The 25,938-nt window shown below is 52.3% G+C and overlaps 1 protein-coding gene across 2 annotated transcripts in view; it reads left to right on the forward strand.

The window, feature by feature from the left end:
• The window catches only part of VWF (von Willebrand factor), a 135,657-nt gene that overhangs the window by 26,950 nt on the left and 82,769 nt on the right, over positions 1-25,938 (forward strand). For both annotated transcript variants that reach the window (XM_032349034.1, XM_032349032.1), the window contains 9 exons: positions 7,026-7,242; positions 8,841-8,963; positions 9,827-9,938; positions 11,073-11,119; positions 19,279-19,415; positions 19,876-20,014; positions 20,692-20,792; positions 24,348-24,543; positions 25,222-25,437. In XM_032349034.1, coding sequence (XP_032204925.1) covers positions 7,026-7,242; positions 8,841-8,963; positions 9,827-9,938; positions 11,073-11,119; positions 19,279-19,415; positions 19,876-20,014; positions 20,692-20,792; positions 24,348-24,543; positions 25,222-25,437 — 1,288 coding nt within the window. The remainder of the gene's footprint in view (positions 1-7,025; positions 7,243-8,840; positions 8,964-9,826; positions 9,939-11,072; positions 11,120-19,278; positions 19,416-19,875; positions 20,015-20,691; positions 20,793-24,347; positions 24,544-25,221; positions 25,438-25,938) is intronic.

A 25,938-nucleotide genomic window follows, 5' to 3' on the forward strand; every position in this document is an offset into this window, starting at 1 on the left:
GCTCAGATACCTTCCAGGAGACCAGGGCAGAGGGTAAGGAGGGTCCTTTGGAATATGGGGACTTCTGTGACATATCCAGTTACCCTGTTCCTCATGAGGACTGTACCCCAGTCATCTCAGAGAGAGGAATGTCCAACTTTGCAAAAAAAAAAAAAAAAAAAAAAAAAGAAACCCACAAAAAAACAAAGAATGTCCATTTGGTGGAAATCTATCGACCAGTTTCATGGGGGCTTTGTGAGCCAGATCTTGGAATGTGGGTGGGAGTCCCAGGCCAGCCAGAAGATATAAATAGAATCAGCAACCCTCCCCCATCCGTCCTTGCTGGCTGACCAATGAGAAACTAGGCCCTGCCATGGGGTGAATTCTTGAACCCACTATTCTGGACCTGTTCAGGCGCCAGGCGCCTCCATACCTCCTCCAGGGCCAGCCTCAGAGCACCCACCCCAGGGCTGGAAAGATCAGGGCTGGAGTGAACAATCTTGCACTCTCTATATTAGCTTCTCCTTCCTTTGTTCACTTCAGTCCTAGGAATGCCCCCTCCCCTCTCCTTGGTCAGCTGTTTGGGAACAAACACAATAGCTAAGCTTTAGGTCTCCTTCCCCGCCTGCCTGCCTGCCACTGGGGAGATGTGCTGCTTATTCTCTCCCACTCCCTCGCTCCCTTGGACGGGGCTTGGCATCCCCAGGGAAGAGGCCTGGACTTCTTTAATGAACTGCAAATGTGATTAAGTTGGGCTGCTGTTGGCTCTGCACACCCGCCTAGGCAGGGTGAAGTCATGGGCTGACGGAGCTGGGGCTGGATCTCTCCCGCCAGCTGCTGGCACTGCAGACGAGATGCAGGAAGATAGAGGTAGCTGCTGCCAGGCACTGGAGCCAGGGACATGCTGGGAGCGAGCAAACGAGCTGACCGTCGCTTGTGTCTCTGCCAGAACGGCTCCGCAGAGAGCTGAGGAGGAGCCATTTTCGCACTGTGAGGCTGCTATTGACAATAGGCTAGTGGCACTAGGGGTAGGGCCTCGACTGCCTTTCCCATGTAAACTTGTTCAGTCTTACTTTGCAGTATCCGGCTTCCGTAGGTATTGCTGTCTGTGTCCATGAGGAGTAGGTCCCACTGTGAGTGAGGAGACATCTAAAGTAATAGAGAGGTTTATTTCTCTCTTGGTGTAAAGAAGCCTTGGTGTAAAGAAGCTCAGTTAGGGTGTCCAGGGCCAGCACAGGATGCCTTGGTGTTGGGACCCAGGGTCCTTGGGTCTCGTTTTTCTGTTGTTGTTGGCATGGAGCTTCCACTTCATGGTCCAAGATGGCGGCTTTCACCTCAGGCATCACAGCTGCATTCCGGCAGTGGGGAGAGAAGGGGCTAAGAAAGAAGCACCCTTTCCTTTTGAGGACATTGCCTAGAACGTAGCCCGTTATCCTTCTGCTTATGCCCTACCGGGCAAAGCTTCGTTACGCCTACTCACAGCTGCCGGGGAAGTGAAGAGATGGAATCTTCGTGCCCAGTGGGCACATGCTCAAGGGATGATTGAAAATTGAAGGTGCTGTGACTAAGAAAGAAGGGAGGAAGAGATCCCAGACAACTTTCAGTCTCTTCTCCGCTCTGCCTTCTTTACAGGGGAGGAAACAGGCACAGACTGGCAGGATCATTTTCCCACAGATGCACATTTTGGAAGGGATGGGGTTGGGACTGTAGAACAACCACGCTTCTAAAACTCGAGCTCTGTCTCCCGTGCTCCGCTTGTCTAACCTGGTATGAGGAAACAGGTGGGGAGGGTGGGGGCGTGGAGGAAAACCATGTAAATTGTGGTTTGGTGACAGGTGACAGGCATGTAGGTTGCCATCAGGTTTGAGCCCTGCCGCTACAGGAGTCTGTGAGCTGCGTGGTCTGATGATGCCCTGACACTCTTAAGAATGATAGAAGACACAAAAGAGATTTTCTATAGATTATCTGTTGATTATGGGTTTGGATTATCTATTGATATATACTAGATTAGATACTAAAATGGAGACATTTACAGCATACTCCTTTAAAAATAATAAACACATTATATTTAACATCTTTTTAATAAAAGCCACTATAAATTCCAAGCAGAAAAATGTGTAGAGAGAAGAATGGCATTGTTTCATAGTTTTGTAAATCTCTTTGCTATCTGGCTTAAGAGAAATCAGCTGGATTCCCACGTCAGCGTCAGTAGTCAGTCTGTGGTGCTATTATCTATCGTGGAGCTTCTGGAAAATTCCACTGTGCACTCATGAAAGAGTGAGAGCCCAAAGGCCAGAAAACATCTTAGTGTGATTATTACAATAGTCTTGCAAGGATCTTGGAAAGTCTTCCAAGGATCTTGGGGGTCTCTAGGGGCTTTCTGGATCAAGTCACACTTTGTGAACCGCTGACCTAGTGAATGCTTTACTCTCTCCATGCCACAGTTTCCAAATCTGAAAGTCTGTTTATCTGGCCTTTCTCTGAGGAGTTTTGTGTTCTTGGAAGGTGTTTTAGGCTTATGAAGGGCCTGTTTGTGGGAGTGGGTGCCAAGGTGGTCTCTGAAACCACTCTATTTGTTCGGGGGACATTGGTGATATGTGAGATGGGGAGTTGGAGGGGGAGAGCTGGACAGTAGCCAGGATCAGATCCTAGAATGCCTGGCCTGCTGCCTTTCTAAGGAGCTAGAACTTCGTCCTTTAAGCTGGGGTGGGACACCATCAGATGTGCTTGTTGAGTAAAGGTTTGGTCACCTCCTACCTACTGACATCTCTCCAGGTTCCGAGAGGATGCCGTGTCAGCTCCATCCTGGACTTATTTCTGTCTCTGGACCTGGCTTGGCCCCTCCACGTGGAGTGGGGAAGGCTGGGAGGCAAAGGTGGCAAGCAAGGTGTGCTGCACTGTGGGGCCCTCAGACTCTGGTCACTCTCATAGGCCAAGTTTAGGCCAGAGCCGACCAGAGGAAGACCAGAGAACAAGACAGGGAGACAGATTTTTCCTTTTGCCTCTAGCAATCCTAGCCAGATTTTCAGGTGCACATGGAGAGGCCAGAGGCATTGTTCTCAAAAGGGAGGTGGCTGTTTCTGCAGAAATCCACTCCCATCCTGCAGGCAAATAATCAGAAAACATACTTCTTGCTACAGCTTTCTGTAAACCATTTAATATCTCAAGGGACCTCCCAGGAAATGTGCTGGAGGATGGGTCCCACTTTTCCTCTGAGCAGGGAACAGACAGGTTTGGGCCAGCTGGAGATGGGCCATGCTGGACTCTGCCTGACATCGCTCTCAGTGTGGGAGGGGACACTGGACTCCTGAGTCTCTTCTTTTTTCTGGTTGACGCTGTGCTGTGCTGGTGATGAACCCCAGGTGCCTGGTCCCTGTGGAACTGTCCTGTGATACAGGGGCTGCTCTGGGCTGCTGCCCGACAGACCAGGTGATGGCAGCATCACGCGAACAAAAAAACCCCCATGGAGCCTTTTTGGGTTTTTCTCTGGTTCCAAATTTCAGATGAGGAGAAGGGCCAGCAAGAGCCCAAGCCTCTGGCCCTCCCCGGGGCACCCGTGGCCGCCCTTTGAGAGCCCAGGAACGTTTCTCTCTGAGGGGCCCATCTCATGGGCCAGACAGTGTAGCAGAATGGAAAGAACTAGACCCAGGCTCCAGCCTCCTCCCCCTGAGCCTCAGGAGAGTCTTAGACCTGCCTGTGGCAAAGAAGAGAGGGTCCTTCCTCCATCCCCTCGCTCAAAAGAGTCTCCAAGATACTAGTAAAGCGATTGTGTTGTCATGGTGGCCATGCATCCCAGTGTTGCCCAGTCTCCCCAAGATGCAGAGGGAAAGGGACAAAGATGTCTTCTGTCCTGCTGCTGAGCTGCCCACCATTCTGGAGGACAAGCCTCCTGGCAGGAGGGAGAGGGGAAGGGACCTCTTTGGTGGCCACGGTGATGATACGGAGTCATCATTTTTGCAGTGAAGCCTTTCCCTGCATGATTTCAATCAATCTCCACTACCATCACATCACATAGGAACTGTCATTCTTATCCCCAGTTGATGGAGGAGCAGGGGTCCAGACAATAGTCCAAGGTCACACAGCTAGCAGGTGCAAGAGGCAAAACTCAGATCCAGGGCTGTGAAGTTGTAACAAGTCCAGGGCAAGACTTTTCTGGCTTGGTCTTCTAAGACCTCAGTTTCCCCTGCATAAAATGCCTGGTGTGGCAAACAGCGGGATGCAGGTCATCACCCAGGACCTCAGTGGTCCTGGGACCGACTACAGTGGTCTTCATTCATGGATCGCTAGCTCAGTGCCGGGCACTGCGGTGTCTTCCCACTGCCTGCAAGGCAGCACCTGCTGGGATTATTCCCGCATTACTCCAGCGAGGCAAGAAGACTTGCTTCAGTCCCTGCCTCCAGCAACGGCAGGGCCTGGGCTTCAGCCCTGCAGTAGGTGTGGAGTCTCCGTCCTGAAGCAGATAAGCCCAGAGAGGTGGAGTCACGGAGGGAGCAGCGGCTCTCAGCAATGGCCAGGCTGGCTCACGGTCCTTGCCCTGCAGCCCTGCAGTCCAGCAGTCCCTGTGGCTGTGGCCTTCCTAACAGGTGCGGGGGAACCCACCACACCCACCTGCTTGGGCAGGGACCCTGGGCATCCTTCTGTGTCCTCCCTGCCCCCCTGCCTGCTGTGACCCCAAGGCAGCTGTGACACTCTGCCCTGCTTCCTAGTTCTGAGGACAGGCTCCATGCAGGCCAGGGAAGGGGCAGGGTCCCAGCTCAGGTGGGCTGTGGGCAGGATGTGGGTTTTCCCAGAACCACAGCTTATCTTTGCTATCACAGAATTGCTGTTCCTTTGGGCTTTTTTTCCCCACGGCCCTGCCTCCCGGCTCTTGATTTGCACAGGCTTGCTCTGGCCATCCTTCCGTATGGTTTGAGCAGATGGGTTTCCTTCTCGTCAGAGCTCTTTTTTACTGTCCCCTGTCCTCACACCGATTTGCTCTGATTTATTCTTCAGGGCACAGCCTTCCATTTAGATGCTCTGGTACTTCTTTCTTTTTGGCAGAAGGGTTTTTTTTTTTTTTTCTTTTTAAAGTTTTTCTTATTTGTTTATTTTTTTACTTACTTATTTAAGAAGTAGGCTCCATGCCCAGCGTGGGGCACAAACTCATGGCCCCGAGATCAAGAGTTGTGTGCTCTACCGACTGAGCCAGCCAGGCACCCCCTTCGCTGAAGGTTTTAAGTCCTTCCATTACTCTCCAGTTGGAGAGCGTTCTGTGTGTGAAAGGGCGGATGCCCCCCGTGGGGAGGACCTGTGGTGACGTTACTGTACTGTGTCAAGTCCTGGACATATCATGGTTCCAGGTGTCACTAAGAAAGAAAAGTCGAGGAGCAGAGAGAAGGAAGCAGAAAGTAATGCAGTGAGAGGGAGAGAAATCAGTGGGAGGCCTGTTATCTGGGTCAGTGATCATTCACTAATTTTCCTGTAAAAATATACTAAACAAATGAAAAACTAATTCTTTAATGTGTTCTGTAAAATTTCTTGGTCAGTATTCTGAGGCACAGAGGAGAGTCCACGTTAGACAACTAGAATAAGAAGGATTTATTGCAGCAGGTCAGATGGCTTACAGGTTATTAAGATGACTCAATAAAGATCTGTAGGGTGAGATTCCAGAATCCATTCTCAAGTCCAGAAAAAAAAAGCTGCTGCCAATTGAAGTGTAAGATTGATTGGAACAGGCACCTTAACTTCAGAGACTTTATTTTGTCACATAATGATAACGTTTATTTGGAGCAAATAAAAAGATCACAGGGAATGGCTTCCAAAGCTGTGGCTCCAACCTCAGAGATTTTATTTATTTATTTATTTTAAGATTTTATTTATTTATTTGACAGAGATCACAAGTAGGCAGAGAGGCAGGCAGAGAGAGAGAAGGAAGCAAGCTCCATGCCAAGCAGAGAGCCTGATGCAGGGCTCAATCCCAGGACCCTGAGATCATAACCTGAGCCGAAGGCAGAGGCTTAAACCACTGAGCCACCCAGGTGCCCCAAGATTTTATTTATTTATTTATTTGAGAGAGAAAGAGAGAGAGTGGGTGGGGCAGAGTAGAGGGGGAGGGAGAGGGCTCCCTGGGAGCCCATGCAGGGATCGATCTCACCACCTTGAGATCATGACCTGAACCTAAACCAAGAGTCAAATGCTTAACCAACTGAGCCATCCAGGTTCCCCATCAACTTCAGAGATTTTAAACTACACACACACACACACACAGTGCAGTTGGACTCATTAAAGCAGAATGTAGAGATGTTTATAAAGACAGCACATAGGATTGTCTCTATTACTGTGTTTCAGGAGTAGTGATCAACAATTTCCACCCCGCCCTGTGTTGAAGGTATTAACAAGGTGGTAAAAGCTAGTGTAAAATGCCAGTCTTTGCCTGGCAGAGGGTCTGGCGGACATTTCTGAGAATCCTAGCTTGTTTTTGTTGATGGGAACGGATTCCGTCTGGCGCCAGGAATCACCTGGTGAACATTGGGAAAACCTGTTGCTGAACTCCACCCCTAGTAGAACTCATTTCAATTCCTGAAAGTCCTGGGGCCATCTCCTCCTGTGTGGTCGGGAAGGCCTGGTTGGAGAGAGGAGGAGGAGGAGGCAAGGTCAGCGGGAAGGAGATGCCGCTGGGTGTTCCTGGATGCCCGGCTCTGTGCTCTGCACCTTTCGTTCCCCTCTCTCTGCTCTTTGCTTTCTTTCCTAGGACCCCCACCCTCACCCCCAACTTGCCATGACTGTTCAGAGGCCCTGGGCTCTGATGTTCAGGGCTCAGCCTGGGAGGTAACCTCAGTGTCTCCGTCTACTTCTGATAGCATGTGTTCAATATCTGCCCTTGCATTGGTAAGACTGTGAGAACAGTTCATCAGCACCCGCTCCATGCCTGGTGTGAGGCAGCTTCCCCAGGTTTCCTCGTGGGGTGGGCTCTTCATGGAGCCGCATTCAGGAAGACAGACCCAGTGCCCCATAGAGCCGGGGCTGCACGGCTGCTGTCCTCACCGAGTGGCATCTTGTTTCTGCAGGGCCCGTGGGAGCAGTGCCAGCTTCTGAAGAGCGCCTCGGCGTTTGCCCGCTGCCACCCTCTGGTGGACCCTGAGCCTTTCGTGGCCCTATGTGAAAGGACTCTGTGTACCTGTGCACAGGGGCTGAGGTGCCCTTGCGAGGTCCTTCTGGAATATGCCCGGGCCTGTGCCCAGCAGGGCATGGTCTTATATGGCTGGACCGACCACAGCACCTGCCGTAAGTCCACCGCCCACCCTCCCAGCTGGGGACAAGTGGTATCGGTCCCTCCTGTCACTAGGGAAGCCCTCCGGCTTGTCACGCTCCTGGGCCACCTGATCACAGAAGGCTGGCCTGCAGGGGGGTGTCCCTTCCCTTAAAGGCTGTGGCTAGGAAGGCCACCCGGCCCCCTGCCTCCATCCGGGGCCATGCCTCCCTCAGCACCCTGGACTCCTTTGGGAAATCTATTCCCTGGACTTGGAGAACATTCCCTGCCTCTGACAGGAAACCCAGCTGTCTTGATTTCAGCTCACAGCTCTGCTGCAGGCCTGTCTGCGTTGACGAGGAGCGAGGAGTTGTCCACACTGTCCATAGTGGTCATGATCTCAGAGAGACCGGCAGCCTCTCTATAAGCCCTTCCCTTTTGTGAACCCAGACTCTCTCTTCCCCACCCGGGGCTCCCCTTTCCTTCCACCTCAGGATGCCTGTGGTTCGGATCTCCCAGTCTCACCGGGTCCCTGATCCCTGTCATTGTCACATCCCCAAATTATCATAATTAAATAGGAGCTTCTTTGGTTCCGTTACAAGAACGCTGCTCTTTCCCCAGACTCTCCACCGCGGACCAAAAGCCATGCATATGGACAGTCCGCTGTAATTACACGGGCCATCCTGGCCGATGGAGCCGGAACAGCGGGCCAAATATTTACAGCACACACATGTTTTTCAGTGTGTGTGTTTTTTCCGCTTATAAATTAGAGCTTTTATCTCTGCTGTGGGGGTGTGAGAAGGTGGCTATTAGCAGCTGGCTTCTTGGCTGTCGGGTGGAGTGGCTGTTATTTGAGGTCTTTGAAGATAGGGTGCGGGGGGGGGGTGGGGAGATGCCTCTCGGAGGAGAAGGGGTTCAGAGCCATTGTTCGGTCTTACGAAGCCCAGGAAGTCACTGGTATGTTCTGGTTCTTCAGTGATTCTGAGCATCAGTCAGCCACAGGGTTGAGAGGCAAAGCAGGGGGGTCGGTCTTTGCCCAGGACGAGCTGGGTCCAGTGGGAAAGGACAGATGCTTGGGTGACAAGGGTCTGAAGACAGTCCTGCAGCGCAGTGGAAAATAAATATGGAGCATGTCCCCCACGTGGGGAAAGTGGGCATGAATGGTACTGGGCAGGGGCCTTCGACGAGGACCAGTTTCATGAGGAAGGGGAGCCCTTAGAGGAGGGATGTGATGCAGATGCCACTTACCCCTTGCTTGGCCCACGGAGGACATTTATTTTCAACCTAGAGGACTTTGGAATTACCTTGAGAGGGTTTTAGGTGAAAGGGACAGAGCATGGGGGAGGGGGGGAAATGCCAAGCTGTTCACGGAGAAGCAGATGACCAAGGGGGAAGGGGTGCTGGTCCCAGGTGACTCTGCTGAGTCTTAGCCTGGCCCTACGAGAGGGAAGACTTCCCTTCAGGGCAGGGGGGGCTGGGCCATTGGGGTGCCACTGGGGTGGAGCTGGCCCCTGGGACCCTGAAGACAGAGGGAGCAGAGGAGAGAGCGCAGGGGCTCTGAGGACAGCGTGGCTGGGAGGTGCCCTCTGGGAGGGAGCTGCTCCGGGAAGACTCCCATGTTTTCCCATTTCAGGACCGGCCTGTCCGGCTGGCATGGAGTACAAGGAGTGTGTGTCCCCTTGCGCCAGAACTTGCCAGAGCCTGCACGTCCAAGAAGTGTGTCGGCAGCCATGCGTGGACGGCTGCAGCTGCCCTGGTAATAAGCTTCTTACTCTACTCACAAATCCGAGACCTTGCCGGTGTCCTTGGCTTGGGGAAGCCAGATGAAGGCCACTTGTGTTTGTATCCCGTGGCTGGAATCAGAAGCCTTTTATTTATTTTTTAAAAAAGTCTTTGTACAGAGGGATCCGGATCGAGCCGGGGTTTATTTTTAATTTCTGTTTCCCTATGGTACTGTATCCGTGGAAGCACGTGTGTCTCGGAAACAGAAGGACCGTCTGGGCTCTGACAGAGACTTTGTTTGGGGAGCACGTGGCCCGCTCTGAGCGGCACTTTTGTTTCCTCAGTTGAGTGTCAGGGAAGGGGTCTGGGCGAGATATTTTAAAATGTCTCCTGGGTTTGCCATGGGAGCTCAGCTGAAAAGAGCTTTGCACTAGAACTTGTTTCTCCGGAGAGGCTGTGCGAGCTTTGGTGAAAAATACTGTTTAATTACTGAGAGTGAGGCCTGTGTGTTTGGACTAACGACTTCCCCGCTGGATGACCTAGAACAAAAACTCTTGCCTCCTTTCTTCATCTGTGTAATGGAAATTAATAAATAAATGACTTCTTCCAGTGCATGACTGTGAAAGTAAGGGTCGTACCAGTTCTCACAGCCTAGACTCATGCTTTCCTCACTGGTGGACCTTGAGCAAAGCTCTTTCTCCCATTTCTTCACTAGTAGAGAAAGATTAATAATCTCCCTCCCCCCGATATCGCCCTATTGGGACAGAGCAACATCACAGAGCAGGTTCTTTGAGATTCCTGAAGAAGCCTAAACTGTGGTCACCCACGGGCATTCTGGAGCTGCGGGATGAGTAATGATGATAAGTTGAGTTTTTGCCTTGATGCCCTTGAACACAGAGGGACAGCTCCTGGATGAAGGCCGCTGCGTGGGGAGCGCTGAATGTTCCTGTGTGCATGCCGGGCAACGGTACCCTCCGGGAACGTCCCTCTCGCAGGACTGCAACACCTGGTATGTGGGGCTGCACCGTAGGGTCTGGGAGAGCAGCCCAAGGGCAGTGGGCATCAGGAAGGGCAGTGGCAAGTGCAATAGGATCTGGCTGGGCAGAGGGAGACGCGGTTGAGATGTGGGGGCAGTTTGAGGAAGGGGGGGACATCAATGAGGAGGAGCAGGGATGGGCCTAGAGGAGGGAGTTGGGGAGGAAAGGCACCTTCACATGCAAACATAGTCTCTAGTGCTCCCCCCAAGCTCTGCTGTAATGAATGACTCTCTGAAGAAAGACTACCTGACCATCACCACACCACAGGCAGCTCTCTCTTTGAGGACGGTACCCCTCACTTCATCTTCTGGCCTCTTCCCTTTGCTGTCTTTCCCTTCTCGGCTGTCTTCCAGGAGCCCCCATGGGCTGGCCGGCGTGGGTCTGGGTGGCACCCCTTTCAGCAGCCCTCCCATCTTCACTTCTCCCAGCTGTGGGGAAGGGACAGCGCCAGGGGGCGGGGGGGTGTAGGAATTTCATTGCGCAGTGGCTGGGTGGATTTTCAGGGATCCTGAAATCCCTGAAGATTTGTCTTCAGGATCCCTGAAGACATGTCGGGTCCCCTCAGTTTTCTTCTCCTCTCTCTTTGTCAGGGTTGCCCCCTCTCAGCCTCATCCCCAAGGTGCTTCCCACTTTGGCCACAGCCCTGCGCCATTCTCATCCAGCCTCATAAAGACCCCCTTAGCACTCGCTCCCCCTTCTCCCAGATCCCTCCCTTTGGGGGCTGTGGCATCTGTTCCTGGGCCCTCTTGTTTTAGTGCTTTTTTATTTTAATTTAAAAAAATTTTTTTAAAAGATTTTATTTATTTATTTGACAGGCAGAGATCACAAGTGGGCAGAGAGGCAGGCAGAGAGAGAGGAGGAAGCAGGCTCCCCGCTGAGCAGAGAGTCCGATGCGGGGCTCGATCCCAGGACCCTGGGATCATGACCTGAGCCGAAGGCAGAGGCTTCAACCCACTGAGCCACCCAGGCGCCCCTGTGTTTTAGTGCTTTTTAGTGTTTTTTAGTTTAGTGCTTTTTAGTGTTTTTTAGGCCCTCGTGCTTTAGGTCTGTTCTTGTGCCCTCGTGTTTGCACAACTAGCCACACCCTGTGCTTCTCTCCCCAACAGCATTTGCCGAAACAGCCTGTGGATTTGCAGCAATGAAGAATGCCCAGGTAGGAGCCCTTCCACTCATCCCCCCGTCTCCCGATGGAATGGTGTGTCGTCCTTGCTAGATAGGGAGTGCCTTGTCTCAAGGCAGGGGTAAGGAGGCCTCTGTGCCAGCTGGATACAACCCTCTGACCACAGCTCCGTTTTGGGATCCCAGCTGTGCTGACCCACTCGTGGGCCTGGCAGAGGCACACCCAGCATAGCTGAAAGGTGAGAATGCACCTGGGCTAAGGTTTTATTGTCCTTTTCTTCTCACCTGTTTGCTCAGGGGATTATGGTTCAATGAACTGTAAGAACTGTAGTGTCACAGTCTAAACAAAGATGATGCAAATTCTTTGGAAATTGAGAGGAAAAAGGGCCTGGTAATTCTTTATTAAGTGAGAAGTGAGAAGTTTCTGGAATGCCTGATAGGAAGGCCTTAGAATGGCATCCTGTAAAATGTCTTTAGGAAAAGTTGCTTTATAATAATCTCTGCCCTTTATTAGGTCTTCTGCTTGTCCCCAGCTCTATTCTATTTGTTGCAAAGTTTGCCCATTTGAGGCTCCCTTCTGCCTCACCCCCCCCCATAACCCTGGCTCTTCTCCTGATAATTTTCCCTCTTGTGGTCACTCACATGGTGTTTGCTGTGGGTTAGGCTCTGTGCTAAGCACTTTACATGCCAGCCTGTGGGGCAGGTACAGTTATTCTAGGTCAGAGAAGGAGGCAGAGCTGGAGAGATTACATAACTTGCTCAAGTCACACAGCTGCTAAGAGACAATGACAGGACTCAAACTCACAGCTCCCTGATTGCTGCTTTTGCCCTTCCGTTTACTCTCCTTCCTGGTCCTCCATCTGCTCCTTTGCAGGAAGGTCTTTGCCATCCTTCACCGGCTCAGGAGAGGGCCCACGTTTAGTTAAAGACCAGCTCAGCCTCAGCTTGTATGCTGGGTACTACTTTTTGGGTTCCCTTGGTCTGTAGAGCACAATAAAAAACTACAAGGCAAATAGCCTGATAACAGGCTCCCCTCCTTTTGGCTCAAAGAGGCCACATTGGCTTTGGTGGGCTGACAGGGCCTGAACTTGGATATTGGGGTCATATTTGGGGCCTGTTGGCTGGATGGTCACTTAGGATCTAACTCAATGCCCACCACCCTGGGAAAATTCTGGAACTAGATGGAAAGTGGGCACTAGAGCTAGGTCAGTTAGTCTGGCTTAAGGATAGCCAACCAGCAAGTTTATCTTCTGTGCAATTTTTAAAGGAAGCATGAAGAACAAAAGATTGTTCTTGCAAGGGATATCAATGTTCTGATTTAACATCATCATACCCTGTGAAAGACCTAAGGAGCCCTTTGAAAGACAAGAAGTTGCTGTAAATGCCTTGCAAAAACACTGTTAATATCTAAATAATCATTATTATTGTGAGCCACAATGGACTGAATTAGGAATTCGTTTTTTGTCTTTTGTTAGATTCATGGATTTGGAATTTTTTTTTTAAGATTTATATATTTATTTGAGAGAGAAAGAGCACAGGGAAGGGCAGAGAGAGGGGGAGACAGAGAATCTCAAGCAGACTCCCCATCAAACACAGAGCCCTATGGGGGGCTCTATTGCGCAACGCATGAGATCATGACCAGAGCTAAAATCATGAGTCCATTGCTCAACAAACTAAGGCACCCAAGCATCCCCAGATTAGGAATTCTTAATAACGACTTTCTGTAGGGAGCATCTTTCACTCAGCCAACTGTCCATCTGTCCATCCATCCATCTATCCAACCATCCATCCATCCATCCAACTAACCATCCATCCATCCATCCATCCAACAACGATTTGAACACTCACTGTGCACATGTTGGAATGCTTGGTCTGGGGCAGACTACAACCCTTGGTCTTCAGTTCAAAATTTAGAAGATAGCTTTGCTGAGGATGTAAGAAATTTTCTTGATTCCCTGATGGGAGGATAATCAGTTCCAACTCTGCAGTCTACAGAGTGGACTATCTGTATTTTGCCCACACAATCACTAAACTCATACTCAGCTCTGACCCTCTTTTTCAAGTTCTGGAGTTTAGCTGGTCATCTTCCATCTCCTGTTGTCTAGTTGTCTCCCATCTCCAAATGCTTGACTCCATTTCTACCTGTAGCACACAGGCATACTTCCATTATTTGCCAGGATGCAGCTGGCAGTGGGGCTGTCTTGTGCCCCCAGTGTGACAATTGCTGGTAAAGCTTCCAATGGGAAGGTTCTGCAAGGGGATATGCTTGACTCTGCTAGCACAGCAAAGAACAGGCTATGACTTCTCCACAGTCCCTGGAAGAGCTGACATTGCGAGAATCTTAGAAGTAGGGAGCTGGGTTTTGATTCCCCGGGATAAGATGAGAGTGTACTAATTGTCTATTGTGTAACAAATTACCCCCAAACTCAGCAAACAAACTTTTTTTTTTTTTTTTTATCTTAGAGCTTCTGTATTTCAGGAATCTGGGTGTGGCTGAGTCTGGCTCACTATTTCTCATAAAGTTGCAGTCCAGTTGCTGACTTGGGCTGTGGTCTTACCTGAAGGCTCCTTTAGGACTTTGATAGCTGACTTCTTCTAGGGTGAGTGACCTCAGAGAGAGTCAGGGAGAACAGCCAAAATAGAAGCCCTGGTCTTTTAAAAACCCAATTTCCAAAGTGATATCCTTCACTTCTGCTGTATTACATTTACTAGAAACAAGTCAACATGTCTAGTCTACACTCAAGGTGAGGGGATCACACAAAGACGTGAATACAGGAGGTGGGACCGTGGAGGGAGCATCTTAGAGGCTGCCTGGCACAGGGAGTACTGTGTATGGGGAGTGGGAGGGAGAAGAAATTGCCCAGGAGAACATCAGTCTGTATGGGGAGGGTTGGAGCTTCAGAGCTCCTCTAGGCCTTCATTGCTCACTGAGGCTCTCTGTTCTTACTAGGAATTAGGGCAGCAGCAGGCAAAACTGTGGTTTTCTCAGACTTCCTTTTCTGTAACCCCAACCCTCTCTTGCCTCTCCTCCTCTTCCCTTCCTCTGCAACACATGCTGCCCAGGAAAGTTCTGCTAATTTGGCTCCCATTGAACCATAAATGTTTGATCGGGGGTCCATGGGGAAGGAGCATGCCTATGAACAGGGACTATTCTTCTACTAAAAGCTCTAGAATTTCAAACTCCTGATGGAAGAATGTAGAAGGTTCTCTTCTGCAGCTGGGAAGGAGTGAGTGGAGGGTTCCTCACTTGCCCAACTTATGCCCATTGACAGGTTATCTTAGCAGGGGGCCAAGCCAAGGGCCTGGGCAGTGGGGTGGACTCGGGCAGCCTGGCCAGAATTCCAGTCCCCCCACTTCCCAGCGGGGTGACTCTGGGAAGCTGCCTGATCATTTGCAGCCTCAGTGTCCTCATCTGTGACACGGGGATGGTAACAGCAGCTTCATCCCACAGAAGCTGTTACTTGGCAGACAGCAAGCACTCAATGTTAGCCGTATGCATTCTCAGTAGCCCCGGCTGCCTCATTAAGCAGGATGGGAGAAGGACTGAGACATACAGGCACACGCCCAAAGGAGTCTGGCCTGTGCAGGGGTGGTTGGAGGCAGGGTGTAGCTGGGGCCTGCAGGGCAAGAAGGTCAGAGAGAACCCAGCCCTGCCTTGGACTTGGCTGCAGGGCAGGGGAGGGCCTTGGTGTAACTTGTTCCTTGTTTGGTTCTGTATAATTTCTGATGCCTTCTAACCCAGCCCTATAATTCAACGTTAGGATTCAAGCTGTCTGTTCGGAAGCCTCTGGGAAGACAAACTTCCTCGTAGGCTAACACAGAAGGTGATCAGGACCAATGCCTGTCCAATGGGAGTGTGCATTCCTAGGCACCTGGGCTCGCATGGGGGAGTGCCCAAGTTCAGAGAAACACTGATGAGGCCTGCCCCAGCCAATACTGGGGCTTCTGGAGTCCCAGCAGGCCTCCTTCAGGACAGGCCAGTGTACTACCTTTAGAAGCCAGGGCTCTTCAAGAAAGAAATAAATCTTAAAAAAAAAAAAAAAAAAAAAAAAGGAGCAGCGAGGCGTGCCTGGGTGGCTCAGATGGTTGTGCATCTGATTCTTGGTTTTGCTCTCAGGGTTGTAAGATGGAGCCCCACATCGGGGTCTGCACTCAGTGGGGAATCTGCTTGAGATAACTCTCTTCTCTCCACTGCCCCTCTCCCCACTCTCTCTTTCAGATAAATATAAATAAATAAATAGGAAGAAGCCAGGGCTCGTCTCCACTCAGTCTCCGTATCCGGAACTCAGTGGTACCTCAGCCCCTTGGCACGGGGTCCGCGTGTGCCCAGGCTCAGGGTGACCCAGGCTTGGCCTTCACCAAGTCGGGCCTATGAGAAACCGCAGGAGCCAGCCCGTGGGGGAGTGCTGGGTGCTGTGGCGTGTTCTGGGCCCTGAAGCCAGGCACAAGGCCCACAAGCAAATCCCTGTCTGAGGACCTTGGGCCTTGGGTGAGTTTTTCTCTGCGCTTCGCTTTCCTCAGCTGCAAACTGGGGCCTGTGACAGCCGCCTCATGGAAGGAGTGCGTGAGACGCACCCACGGAGCGCTTGGAGTGCACCTTGTGCATCGGGGGGACAGGTCATGTTATTGTCTGTCTAGAGGCAGGCTTTGGGGGAAACTTCCACTGGGGGAGTCTGTGTTGCTTTGCGAAAGGCTGACATTTCTGAAGGCTGTGTGGCAAAGAATAGAAGCAGACCAGCTGAGCGGAGAAGCCCCAGGGAGGTCTCAGGTACTGCAGACAGAAGGGTTTCTTTTAGATAAGATCCTGTGTTCCCACCGGGGGAGAGGGTTCTTTCCAATTTTTTCATGAGGGAAGATCTTTTTTTTTTTTAAAGATTTTATTTACTTATTTGACAGCAAGAGTGACAGAGTACAAGCAGGAAGAGAGGCAGGCAGAGGGAGAAGCAGACTCCCCACTGAGCAGGAGCCCGATGCACGGCTCGATCCCAGGACCCCGGGATCATGACCTGAGCTGAAGGCAGATGCTTAACCCACTGAACCACCCAGGTGCCCCAGTGAGGGAAGATCTTTATTCACAGAGCAGATCTGCATTAATTCCCGGCCATTCTAGTTTGAGGCTCTTTTAAAGAATCACCTGTTCCTCACCAGACTGTCATTGCCTGCCTTCTCCGTAGGCTGTGCGGGGCGGGGGTGGGAGGGGGCAGCTGTTGATGGGGGGCTGCCCTTTGTGGCTTGACCAGCTAGCTGACTGGGAATGTCCTGGCCATCCTGCTCCAGGCAGAGGATGGGTGAGAGACGGGTTCCAGCTCCCAGGGCCATCCACGAGCCCAGCTTCCCCACCCGTGTTGTTGGGTTTCCTGCGCTCACAGCTCCGTCCCTCAGTGGTACCAAGGCGATAAGCTAAATGTCATATTTAGACTTTCGATTCCTGAGGAACTTCAGAGCACAAGTCAGTGGAGGTCGGAGCAGGAAATCAGATCGGGCGATTAGATTCAAGCTCTGGAAGTTCTGCTGTTGAATGTTTGTGCGTTTTTCTTCTTGACCTCTCTTTTCCTAGGCCTCATTGGAGATAATGCAGGCCCACTTTCATACTCAGATAAGAGCCCTCCTGAGAAAACAGAGAAAGGTCAGGGGAAGAATTCCCACCCATTTTATTGCCATGGGGTCAAGATGTTTGACACCAAGGTCCATATCACTCTGCAGGATTGTGGTGGATTCTGAGAAACAGCCCTTGCAGAAAGGCTTTCCTGTGACACCAGCCGATTTGGAATTTCAGCACATTTACAATGGGCTGGGATGACCTTTGGCCCGACCTTTACAGCCTGCCATGAACAGTGATCCCTCACTCTTGCTTTCTTTGGGGCCAATGTCATGGGAGGAGGACCTGACCTGTCCTATTTACAGCACTTCTGGCATGAAATGTGTGTGGTTTTTCCCCAAGCCAACCAATTCTTTTACTTTCTGGATGCCAGCTGGGTGTCCTACAATTCAGTCCTGACACTAATGACTGGAATCAGTGCAGACCCTGCAGGTTAGGGGCTCCGTCCCACAGGATGCCTCACTTCAGGTGCTGAGCCCAACTACTGGGCTCTCAGGGTACCCACTTCTGTTGGATTGGTTACAAGTTGGGAGTTCCCACAACGCCTTCCTCATGTCCAATAATTTGCTAGAATGGGTCCCCAGACTCAGGCACTTCATTTACTATTACTGGCTTATTATAAAGGATACAAATCAACAACCAGGTGAAGAGGTGCACGGGGCAAAGCCTAGAAGGATAGTGAGCATGGGAGCTCCCGTCCCCGTGGAACTGGCGTTGGCCACCTCCTGCGCGTGGATACATTCACTGACCCAGAAGCTTTCCAGATCCTCTTGTTGAGGGATTTTAAGGGAGATTTTATTATGCACACGTGATCCATCAGTAATCCCCAGCCTCTCTCCGGTTCCTGGAGGCCGGAGGGTGGGACTGAAAGTTCCAACTCTTGCATTTCGCCTGGGTCTTTCTGGTGACCCGCTCCCATCCTGAAGCTGTCTAGGGGCCCACCAAGAGTGGTTTCAGTAGAACAACAGCTGCTCCTAGGATGTCCCAAGGGCTTTAGGAGCTCTGTGTCAGGAAGCAGGGATAAAGACCAAATGTATATTTGGTCTTTATCTGGGGCCTCCCTGATTTTTAATTTCTTCTGGGCTGAGTGTGCCTTCCTGGCCCATGTCGTTTTGGGAGGGGTCAGCCGCCCTGGAGACCAGTCAGAGGACACTCACAGTGACCTGAGGCTACTCTCCCCTACCCCTGCCTTCCACTGTCCTGACCAAAGGCAGGACAACACCCAGATCCAAAATTGTGCCCCCCATGCCTTTCAGTGCAGGCGTGGGCCTGAGGCAGCAGGTGGTGGGGACCTGCTGAGCATGTATTCGCCCGGTGGGCAGCTCCAATGGCCCCGACTGTGTGACAGACCCCAAGAGCAGCCCCTGGGGGTGGGCTAAAGTGAGACTGACTCTAAGACCATCTTAGGGGGAACTTTAGGTTTCGGCGGGATTAGTGCTCTGGAGAATAGGTGTCTGCAGTTTGGAGGTCAAGGGTGACTGGGTGGGAAGGAGGGCCCCCTACTTTATGGGATGGCCATGGTGGGTGTCTGTATTTCTTTAAAGAGTAGAAGGCACAAATGAGAGAGGAAATACATAGAAGGAGATTGGGGAGGGATCCAGATGTCCACTTCAGCTTCAATGGGTCCATTGTGGGTCCTGGGGACGGGATTGCCCCGAGCTGGGTTGGGGCGTGTAGGGGATCACTGGAGACTTTGGCAGAGGGCCCCCCACCCTGCCGCTCCTGCGCGGACACTCTGCGGGATGTGTGACCTCTGGTCTGAGGTGCCTTGGGCCAGCCGCATGGCGGGGCTGCGGTCTGGGGGAGGACAGAGTAGGGCTCAGGTGGAGGGTGAGCCGAGGGCTCTGCGTGGCAGGGTGACCAAGGGGGGTCCTTGTCCCCACCCACAGATGTGTCAGCCTGAGCTAGGGAGCTGGCTGGGCAGTGGTGAGATCATGGGAAGATGGCCTCCCGGCACCCCATCGGCCCCAACTGAAGTCACAACATGGACTTGTCCATGAGGAGGCTTTAGAGCCACCCCTCGGCAGAGGGGCAAGGATGGTGCCCAGGCTGCTGCCCTGCTGAGCCTGGAGAATGCCCACCTCACCCCTCCTCCGTCCTCTGCCTGGGCTGACCTTTCTGCCTGCTTGACTCAGGGGACTCTCCAGGGTGGATCCGTGCCCCGGAGCCCCCCACAAGGCCGGTACCGAGAAAGGCTCATCCTGGGACCAAGAGGAGCCTGACCGCCGCAGAGCCAGACCTTGTGGGGTGGCTGTGGGGAAGGACGGTGAGCCACAGTGAACCAAGAGCTCAAGCCGCGGGCTCCAGGCCGAGCTCCGCTGCAGACTACATATGGCTCTGTCACTGCCCTTGGTTGTCCCTTCCAGAAAGTAAACCATTGACCTGAAGATCCAGCACTGACCTCTCACTGTTTGAGGACTGGGACCTGAGTTCGAGTCCTCCCGTAGAACTCATTTTCAGGCCGATGTGGGGAGAGAATGTCTGTGGAGTTGCACGAGAGGGGCCCGGTTTGCTCATGTGGGCCTCCTTTGTCCCCCTCCCCCACCCCCACCAGGGGTCTCCTGTTCTCACCTCCTCCCTCTGTGTCCCTCCAGGGGAGTGTCTCGTCACAGGACAATCCCACTTCAAGAGCTTTGACAACAGGTACTTCACCTTCAGTGGGGTCTGCCAGTACCTACTGGCCCAGGACTGCCAGGACCACACCTTCTCTATTGTCATTGAGACTGTGCAGGTGAGCTGGCCTGCGGCCCTGCAGGAGGCAGTGATGGAAGGGGAGGGGCAAGGTGGTTCCGTCTCTGAGTGGCTGTGGTACACGCCATCCCTCTTTTCTCCAGGAACTGGAGCAAGGAGGGCAAATCTAGAGGGCACATGGCTCCTGCTGAGGACCGAAGTCCCAGATTTGCTTTGGAACCATAGACCCAAGTAACAGGAAGATAGGCAGAGGCTGGGAGGATGGGAAAGGGTGTGGGGAGCTGCAGGGGTTGGGCAGCAGTGAGCACTGGGCTCAGGGCCTTGTCCCGCCACACCTCCAGGGGACCTACTCACAGAGCCCATTCTGTGACAGTAGAATTGTCTCTCAGAAGGCCAGAGATTGCCTGGGGTTGCGCTCTTTCCCTGAGTAAGTGGGTCCCAGGCTGGGGTGCCGGACAGGAGGTTTGTGGTGACGTCACTCTGTGTGGCCCTCTTGGCAGTGTGCCGATGACCCCGATGCTGTCTGCACCCGCTCAGTCACTGTTCGCCTGCCCCAATGGCACAACAGCCTTGTGAAGCTGAAACACGGGGGAGGCGTGTCCGTGGATGGCCAGGATGTCCAGATCCCTCTTCTGCAAGGTGTGTTCTGTCCTCCTCCACCAGGCCGGGGGCTGGTCCGCTCACTCCTCAGTCATGCTTCCTGTCCACCTGTGTACAGTCAGGAGGGCTATCAGTGGAGGGGTGGGTATCCTCAGCAGGCATCCTTGCAAGCAAAGAAGTCTTCCTGGAGGGAGAGGATGAGTTGAGGAAGCTGTCATTAGCAGTGTGTGTCTCCCTCTCACATCCCTTCTTGCAGGGTAAAAGGTATGTCTCGTCTTCAGGGAGAAGTGCTTTATGCAGCTCTGCACACTCATGGCGCAGCCTAGAAGCGGGTGCAAGGGCAGAAGCGCCTGGGGGAATGCTGGGGGGTGTGGATGTGTGGTGTCAGGGATTTAATAGGAGGCAGAGCTGCCTCAGCAGAGGATGCTGGAGCCTCTGCCGCCCTCTTGTGGCAGTAGAGTGAATGGCAGGCTGCCACTGGGATACTGGGGCATCTTTCTCTGGAATCCATTTGTACCAGGTTTATCCTGCTTCTCTTTCCTCCTGAGAACCCCTTCAACCTCATGGACATCTCCATCTGTCCCCAACTCCTTGATGTCATTGTTACAGTCCTTTGTGAGACACTCCGTCTCTCCCCACGATACGTCTGCCTCTTACCACCCAGCCCTCTCCCCATTTCGGCTGAAGGGCTAAATCTTGTCCCTGCTCGGTTCCAGGTGACCTCCGTATCCAGCACACCGTGATGGCCTCCGTGCACCTCAGCTATGGGGAGGACCTGCAGATGGACTGGGACGGCCGGGGGAAGCTGCTGGTGATGGTAGGTGCCCTCCCGGACTCGGCCGCCTTGCAGTGGGGACCTTACAAAGTGCCTCTTGTGCTCTGGGAGAGTGGCTTTCTGTGGTGGGAGAAGAATTCCTCTCTCCCCAGGCCCTCCGCCCCCAGAGGGAGGAACAGGCCTCTCTTGTTTATGAGAGACTGGTGTTAGTTGTTTGGACGCCCCTTGTTTGCCCTGGGGGTTGTCACTTCTGGGGCTCTGGCTCCCCAGGGGCCCCAAGACTGGGTGGGCTCCCGAGGGGCTAAGAGATAGCATTTTGGAGCACAGCTTCCTGGCTGTGACAAATGGGAGCTGGGGGCATCTCCCTGCGGAGGTACCCACAGTGAGCAGAAAGGAAATAGCCAGTCTGGAAGTGGCCACTGAGACCCTATGTTGTGCTCCCTTGGGGTGCAGACCATCCTGGCCCTGAAGGGTTGCACTGGGAACCGCCAGCTCTCTCACCCCTTCCCTGGGCCTTTGCAATCTGGGGGGGCCACTCCCGGTCTCTGTGGTCCCAGAGGCACATTTGGGTAGCAATCCATATATATCACAGGGCTTCCTTATACATTGTTTCCTCCGGAAATTTCCTGAAGCAGTGGGGCAGTATGGTTTTCACTGCTATTTTTATGAATGAAGTGACTCAGACTCAGGTGAGTGGGGAGAGGTGCCCAGCACCGCACATGAGGCTGGGGCAGAGCTGGTCAGCGCTCAGGACAGTGTCCTTCCTGCTGGACTGGTGCTTTCATTGTTTGGTCATCACATGCCTTTGTACTCTTACAAATTACTGAAGACCCCAATATCTTTTGCGAAGGATGTAGCTGTCAATGTTTACCACACTAGAAATTAAATCAGAGGCTTAAAATATGTATTTATGAATTCACTTAAAAATTACAATAATCATATATGGCACACCTGAAACCAATATCATAATGTACGTTAATGACACTATAATTTAAAAAAACCCCAAACAAAAAATAACAATAATAAAACCACTCCACATTAATATAAACAATATATTTTTTAAAAAATAATCAGGTTTTCCAAAACAAAAATAAGTTGTGAGAAGAATACCATTGTTTTACATTTCTGCCAATTTCTTTAATGGATGGCTTAATAGAAGACAGCTGGAGTCACAAATATACTTCTGCATTCAATCTTTTGCAACATTGTGTGTCATGTAGCCTCTGGAAAATTCCACTGCACACTTGTAAGAGAATGAGAGGGAAAAAACCAGATAATGTCTTTGGATGATTAGGAAAATAGTTTTGGCCTCATGGATACCTCGCAAGTCCTCGGGGATCCCTCACCCCCAACTCCAACAGATCCCCAAGGCCACACTTGGAGAACTGCTGCCCTAGATCATTCCTTGGATCCCTGGAGAGTCCTTTCTGATGCACAGGGGTCCTGTGGGGCACAGGGCCCTTGGTATAATCCTGGCAGGGGCATTAGGGCATTCCTGATGAGATCTTGGTTTCCTCTGTCCTCATGATACCATATTCTTTCCCTTGTCTTAGAGTCCTGGAGAACGTTCCATCTTAGTGACTTTCTTTTCTTTTCTAAAAAAAATAAACCTTATGACCGCAGATCATAGAGCAGGAAGATCTTGGAGAACACCTTGTCAGCTGCTCATTTGCAATTAGAAATAAAATCCTTTTCTGGAACCAGAAAGAACTCACCCTGGGTCTTGTGGTCATTTGGTGACAGAGCAAGGACCAGAGAACTCAGGTCTCCTGACCCCCTCACCTCCTGTACCCTGGTCTTCAGGGAGGGTGCTCTCCTACCCTGCCAATGGCCATGCCACCTTCTCCACAACCTCCCACTTCCTGGAAAAGGTGCTCTTGATCTGAGGGCTGAGCCTACCCTTGAGTCAAGCCAAAGGGACTGAGGGAATGGATGACACTATTGTCTTAGTGGGGGGTGGTGGGACAGGAGGCGTGGGGTGACCAGAGGGACTTTGGGGGGCACAAGGGCACTGAGTCTGGGGATGAAGCGGGAGGGGAGGGTGCTGAGGCATGGGTGGTGGGGTGGTGGAGTGAAGATACCACCGATTTAGCTGCTCAGCTGGGGCCTGGCCTTGACCGCTAGCATGATGTTTCAGCCTGTGTCCTAGGGAAAGCCTCATTCATTCATGAACTCAGCCATTTGTTCAATCATTGACTCAACACAGCACCTTGTGAATGTGCAAAGTCACATTCAAGAGGCCGAGGTTGCAACAGTGAGACAAAACAGACAAGAAACCCTGTCCTGCTTCATTTATGTTTCCCTCAGGGGAGCCAGACAGGAAACCAAACCAAGCAGTAAATTATATAATATATTAGAAGGTGATAAATCCGGAGGAGATCAATCAAGCAGCAAGAAGGACAGGAAGTATCAGGGTCAGAGGATTTACATTTTAAATAGGGAGGGCAGGGCAGGTCTCCATGCCTAGAGTGGCAATACTTTTGTAAAGCAAACAAGGAAACATCACTCTATTCTCTTTCTTTTAATGCTATTTCCTTGGGTACGTTTTTATATGGGTCTGGAACCTTCCACTAGATTGTTCATCCTGCATTCTGTGAAGTCATAGCTAGAAGCTGGAAGGGGCTTCTAGAGATGACCATACGGGGCTCAGTCCTACCGTGTGATGGTTTCAACCCAGGAAGGCTGTCTGGCCATGTTAATTACATGCAAAGTAGGAGTCAGGAATCTGGGGTCCCGGCCCTGGCTCTGTCTTTGGATCAGGGCCCTCTTACTAGAAACTGGTGGAAGCCCCCCCCCCCTGTAAAGTGTGAAAGGCAGTTTTGAGTCTCCAAGTTGTCCGTGAGTGTGCACTTTGGGTTCAGAAGGATGGAGAACAAACCGTTTGCTGGTGGCCTAGAGCTTTGCCCCCAGAACCATCCTGGTCACCCACAGTAGACTGCCCCAGAATCCTTGCTGACCCTAGCTTCTCTGATCACAGCCCCTGGAGTCCTCCTTGGCTCATGGTCTTTTCTCTCCAATGACACCCCGTGGCTGAGTCGAATCCAGACGGGCAAGTGTTGTTCTTTGTCACCAAATGTGAGCTCTGAGACTACTTGGACCACAAGGGCCCTGCTTCCCCAACATGTGTGACTGATATAAGTGTTCCGTAAAGGGCTCTTTGCACTCGGTTCTTCTGGGTGGCAGGGCTCGGTGGCAGGGGCATCTCCTCTGATAGGCACAGAGCATGCTGGATGCGGACCTGACCCAGCTATTTGTCCTAGCTCTGCCACCACCTCTGTGACCTTAGGCCAGTCACTTTGGCTCTCCTGTACTGTCTCTCCATCTTTAAATGGCTAGATGATCTCTGAAGTCCCTTCTAGCCCAGCTGCTCTCTGACTCTAATGATTTAAGAGTGGGATGTTGCTGGTGGTAAGCTTACACCCCATTTGGCTCCCCCCCCCACACCTCTACAGCCTCAGGCTTCCGCTGCAGTTTATTAAAATCGTATTTATTTTTCACCCGGGGAGCGTTTTTTGATGAAAACCATCTCATTAGCCGATGGGAAGCTGTGGCTGCTTTGGCAGCCATGGCTCCAAAGGGGTGTGCATCTCCCCACAGCTGTCGCCGGTCTACGCCGGGAAGACGTGCGGCCTGTGCGGGAATTACAACGGCAACAGGGGTGACGACTTCGTGACGCCCGCAGGCCTGGCGGAGCCCCTGGTGGAAGACTTCGGGAACGCCTGGAAACTGCACGGGGACTGCGAAGACCTGCAGAAGCAGCACAGTGATCCCTGCAGCCTCAACCCGCGCCTGAGTATGCAAGCCCCCGCGGGGGGGACGGGGGGGGGGACCTTGCAGAGCCCTGAGGTCGCCTGGCTTCCAGTGCCTTCCATGGCACGGTGCACCCACTTTAGGGTACAGGGGCACTTGGCTTTCACCATCAGCATTTGATGATCTCCATCTGGATTGTTTATTCTTCAAAGTCCCTTGACGCGCAACCCCTCACCACCCCCACCTCCCACGCCATGAGCCTAACCCTGGGAAAGAAGAGAACGGTCCATGCTTCTGTCCCTGGACCTTCTCTCAGTCTGTTGACGCAGCAGCCACACCGATCCAGAATTAAATTATCGGAAGATTAATGCTCTGGGGTGGCCATTTGCAGATTTATCTGTGGCAACATTTCAGGCCTGCATTAATTTCCCCCTCTTACCCTGCCCATCCTGGAACTTTCTCCCTTCTGTCAGTGGGCGTGTGCTCTGGAAATGCAGTTTGTTATGTATTTAGGCCAAATGTAATTAGGAGAGTTTATTGGCTGCAGAAGAAAAATCACAGTGATTTCCAGAGGGATGTGAGGTTGTTTTGTGGGGAGAGCTGCCAAGGGAGGAGCTGGTGGGGGGATTTCAGAGCCTGACGGGTCCTGGCTCTCTGGGGGCTGGGCGCCGAGGGAGGTGGGGCCTTGGCCAAACCTGCGCTGCTCTCTCTCCCACCATAGCCAGGTTTGCAGAGGAGGCGTGCGCCCTGCTGACATCCTCCAAGTTCGAGGCCTGCCACCGCGCTGTGGGTCCTCAACCCTACGTGCAGAACTGCCGCTACGACGTCTGCTCCTGCTCCGACGGCAGAGACTGCCTTTGCAGTGCCGTGGCCAACTACGCCGCGGCCTGTGCCCGGAGAGGCGTGCACATCGGGTGGCGGGAGCCCAGCTTCTGTGGTGGGTGCCCTCCCTCCCCGCCAGTCCCCACATAACCCAGGCGAGCCCTCCTCGGGTGCCCTGCGAACTGCTGGTCCTTTTCTAGACACTGTCTCAGCATTATTGCATTCAGAACTGGGCCCAAGGGCATTCAGCAAGCCTGGATCCTGACAACTCTTCATTTGCAGCCTCTTTTTTTCTTCCATCTCCAGCAAGACGCGGTGGTGGGGACTGGCTCTCCCACAGGGTAGTGTGATTACTCTGGCCTGTCCTAAGAGCTCGAGCTGCACCCTCCTACCTGGAGGTACAGAACCTTGGAGTCCCTGCCAAGCAGAAATTTCCTGTGGCTGCTGCCACCTAGAGTTCAATACGTGTATGGGCAGGTTGAGGAAAGAGCGAGTCCCAGATCCCAATGGGTCTCTGCATCCCGGAGGGTCTCAGGAAGGCAGTAGGGAAATGCACACACCAGTCCTTCCTTATAACTCCAGGCAAACCATCAGTGGACTCCTGGCCCAAATCTCT

The sequence above is a fragment of the Mustela erminea genome, chromosome 6 (assembly GCF_009829155.1).
Source record: "Mustela erminea isolate mMusErm1 chromosome 6, mMusErm1.Pri, whole genome shotgun sequence".
Classification (NCBI taxonomy): domain Eukaryota; kingdom Metazoa; phylum Chordata; class Mammalia; order Carnivora; family Mustelidae; genus Mustela; species Mustela erminea.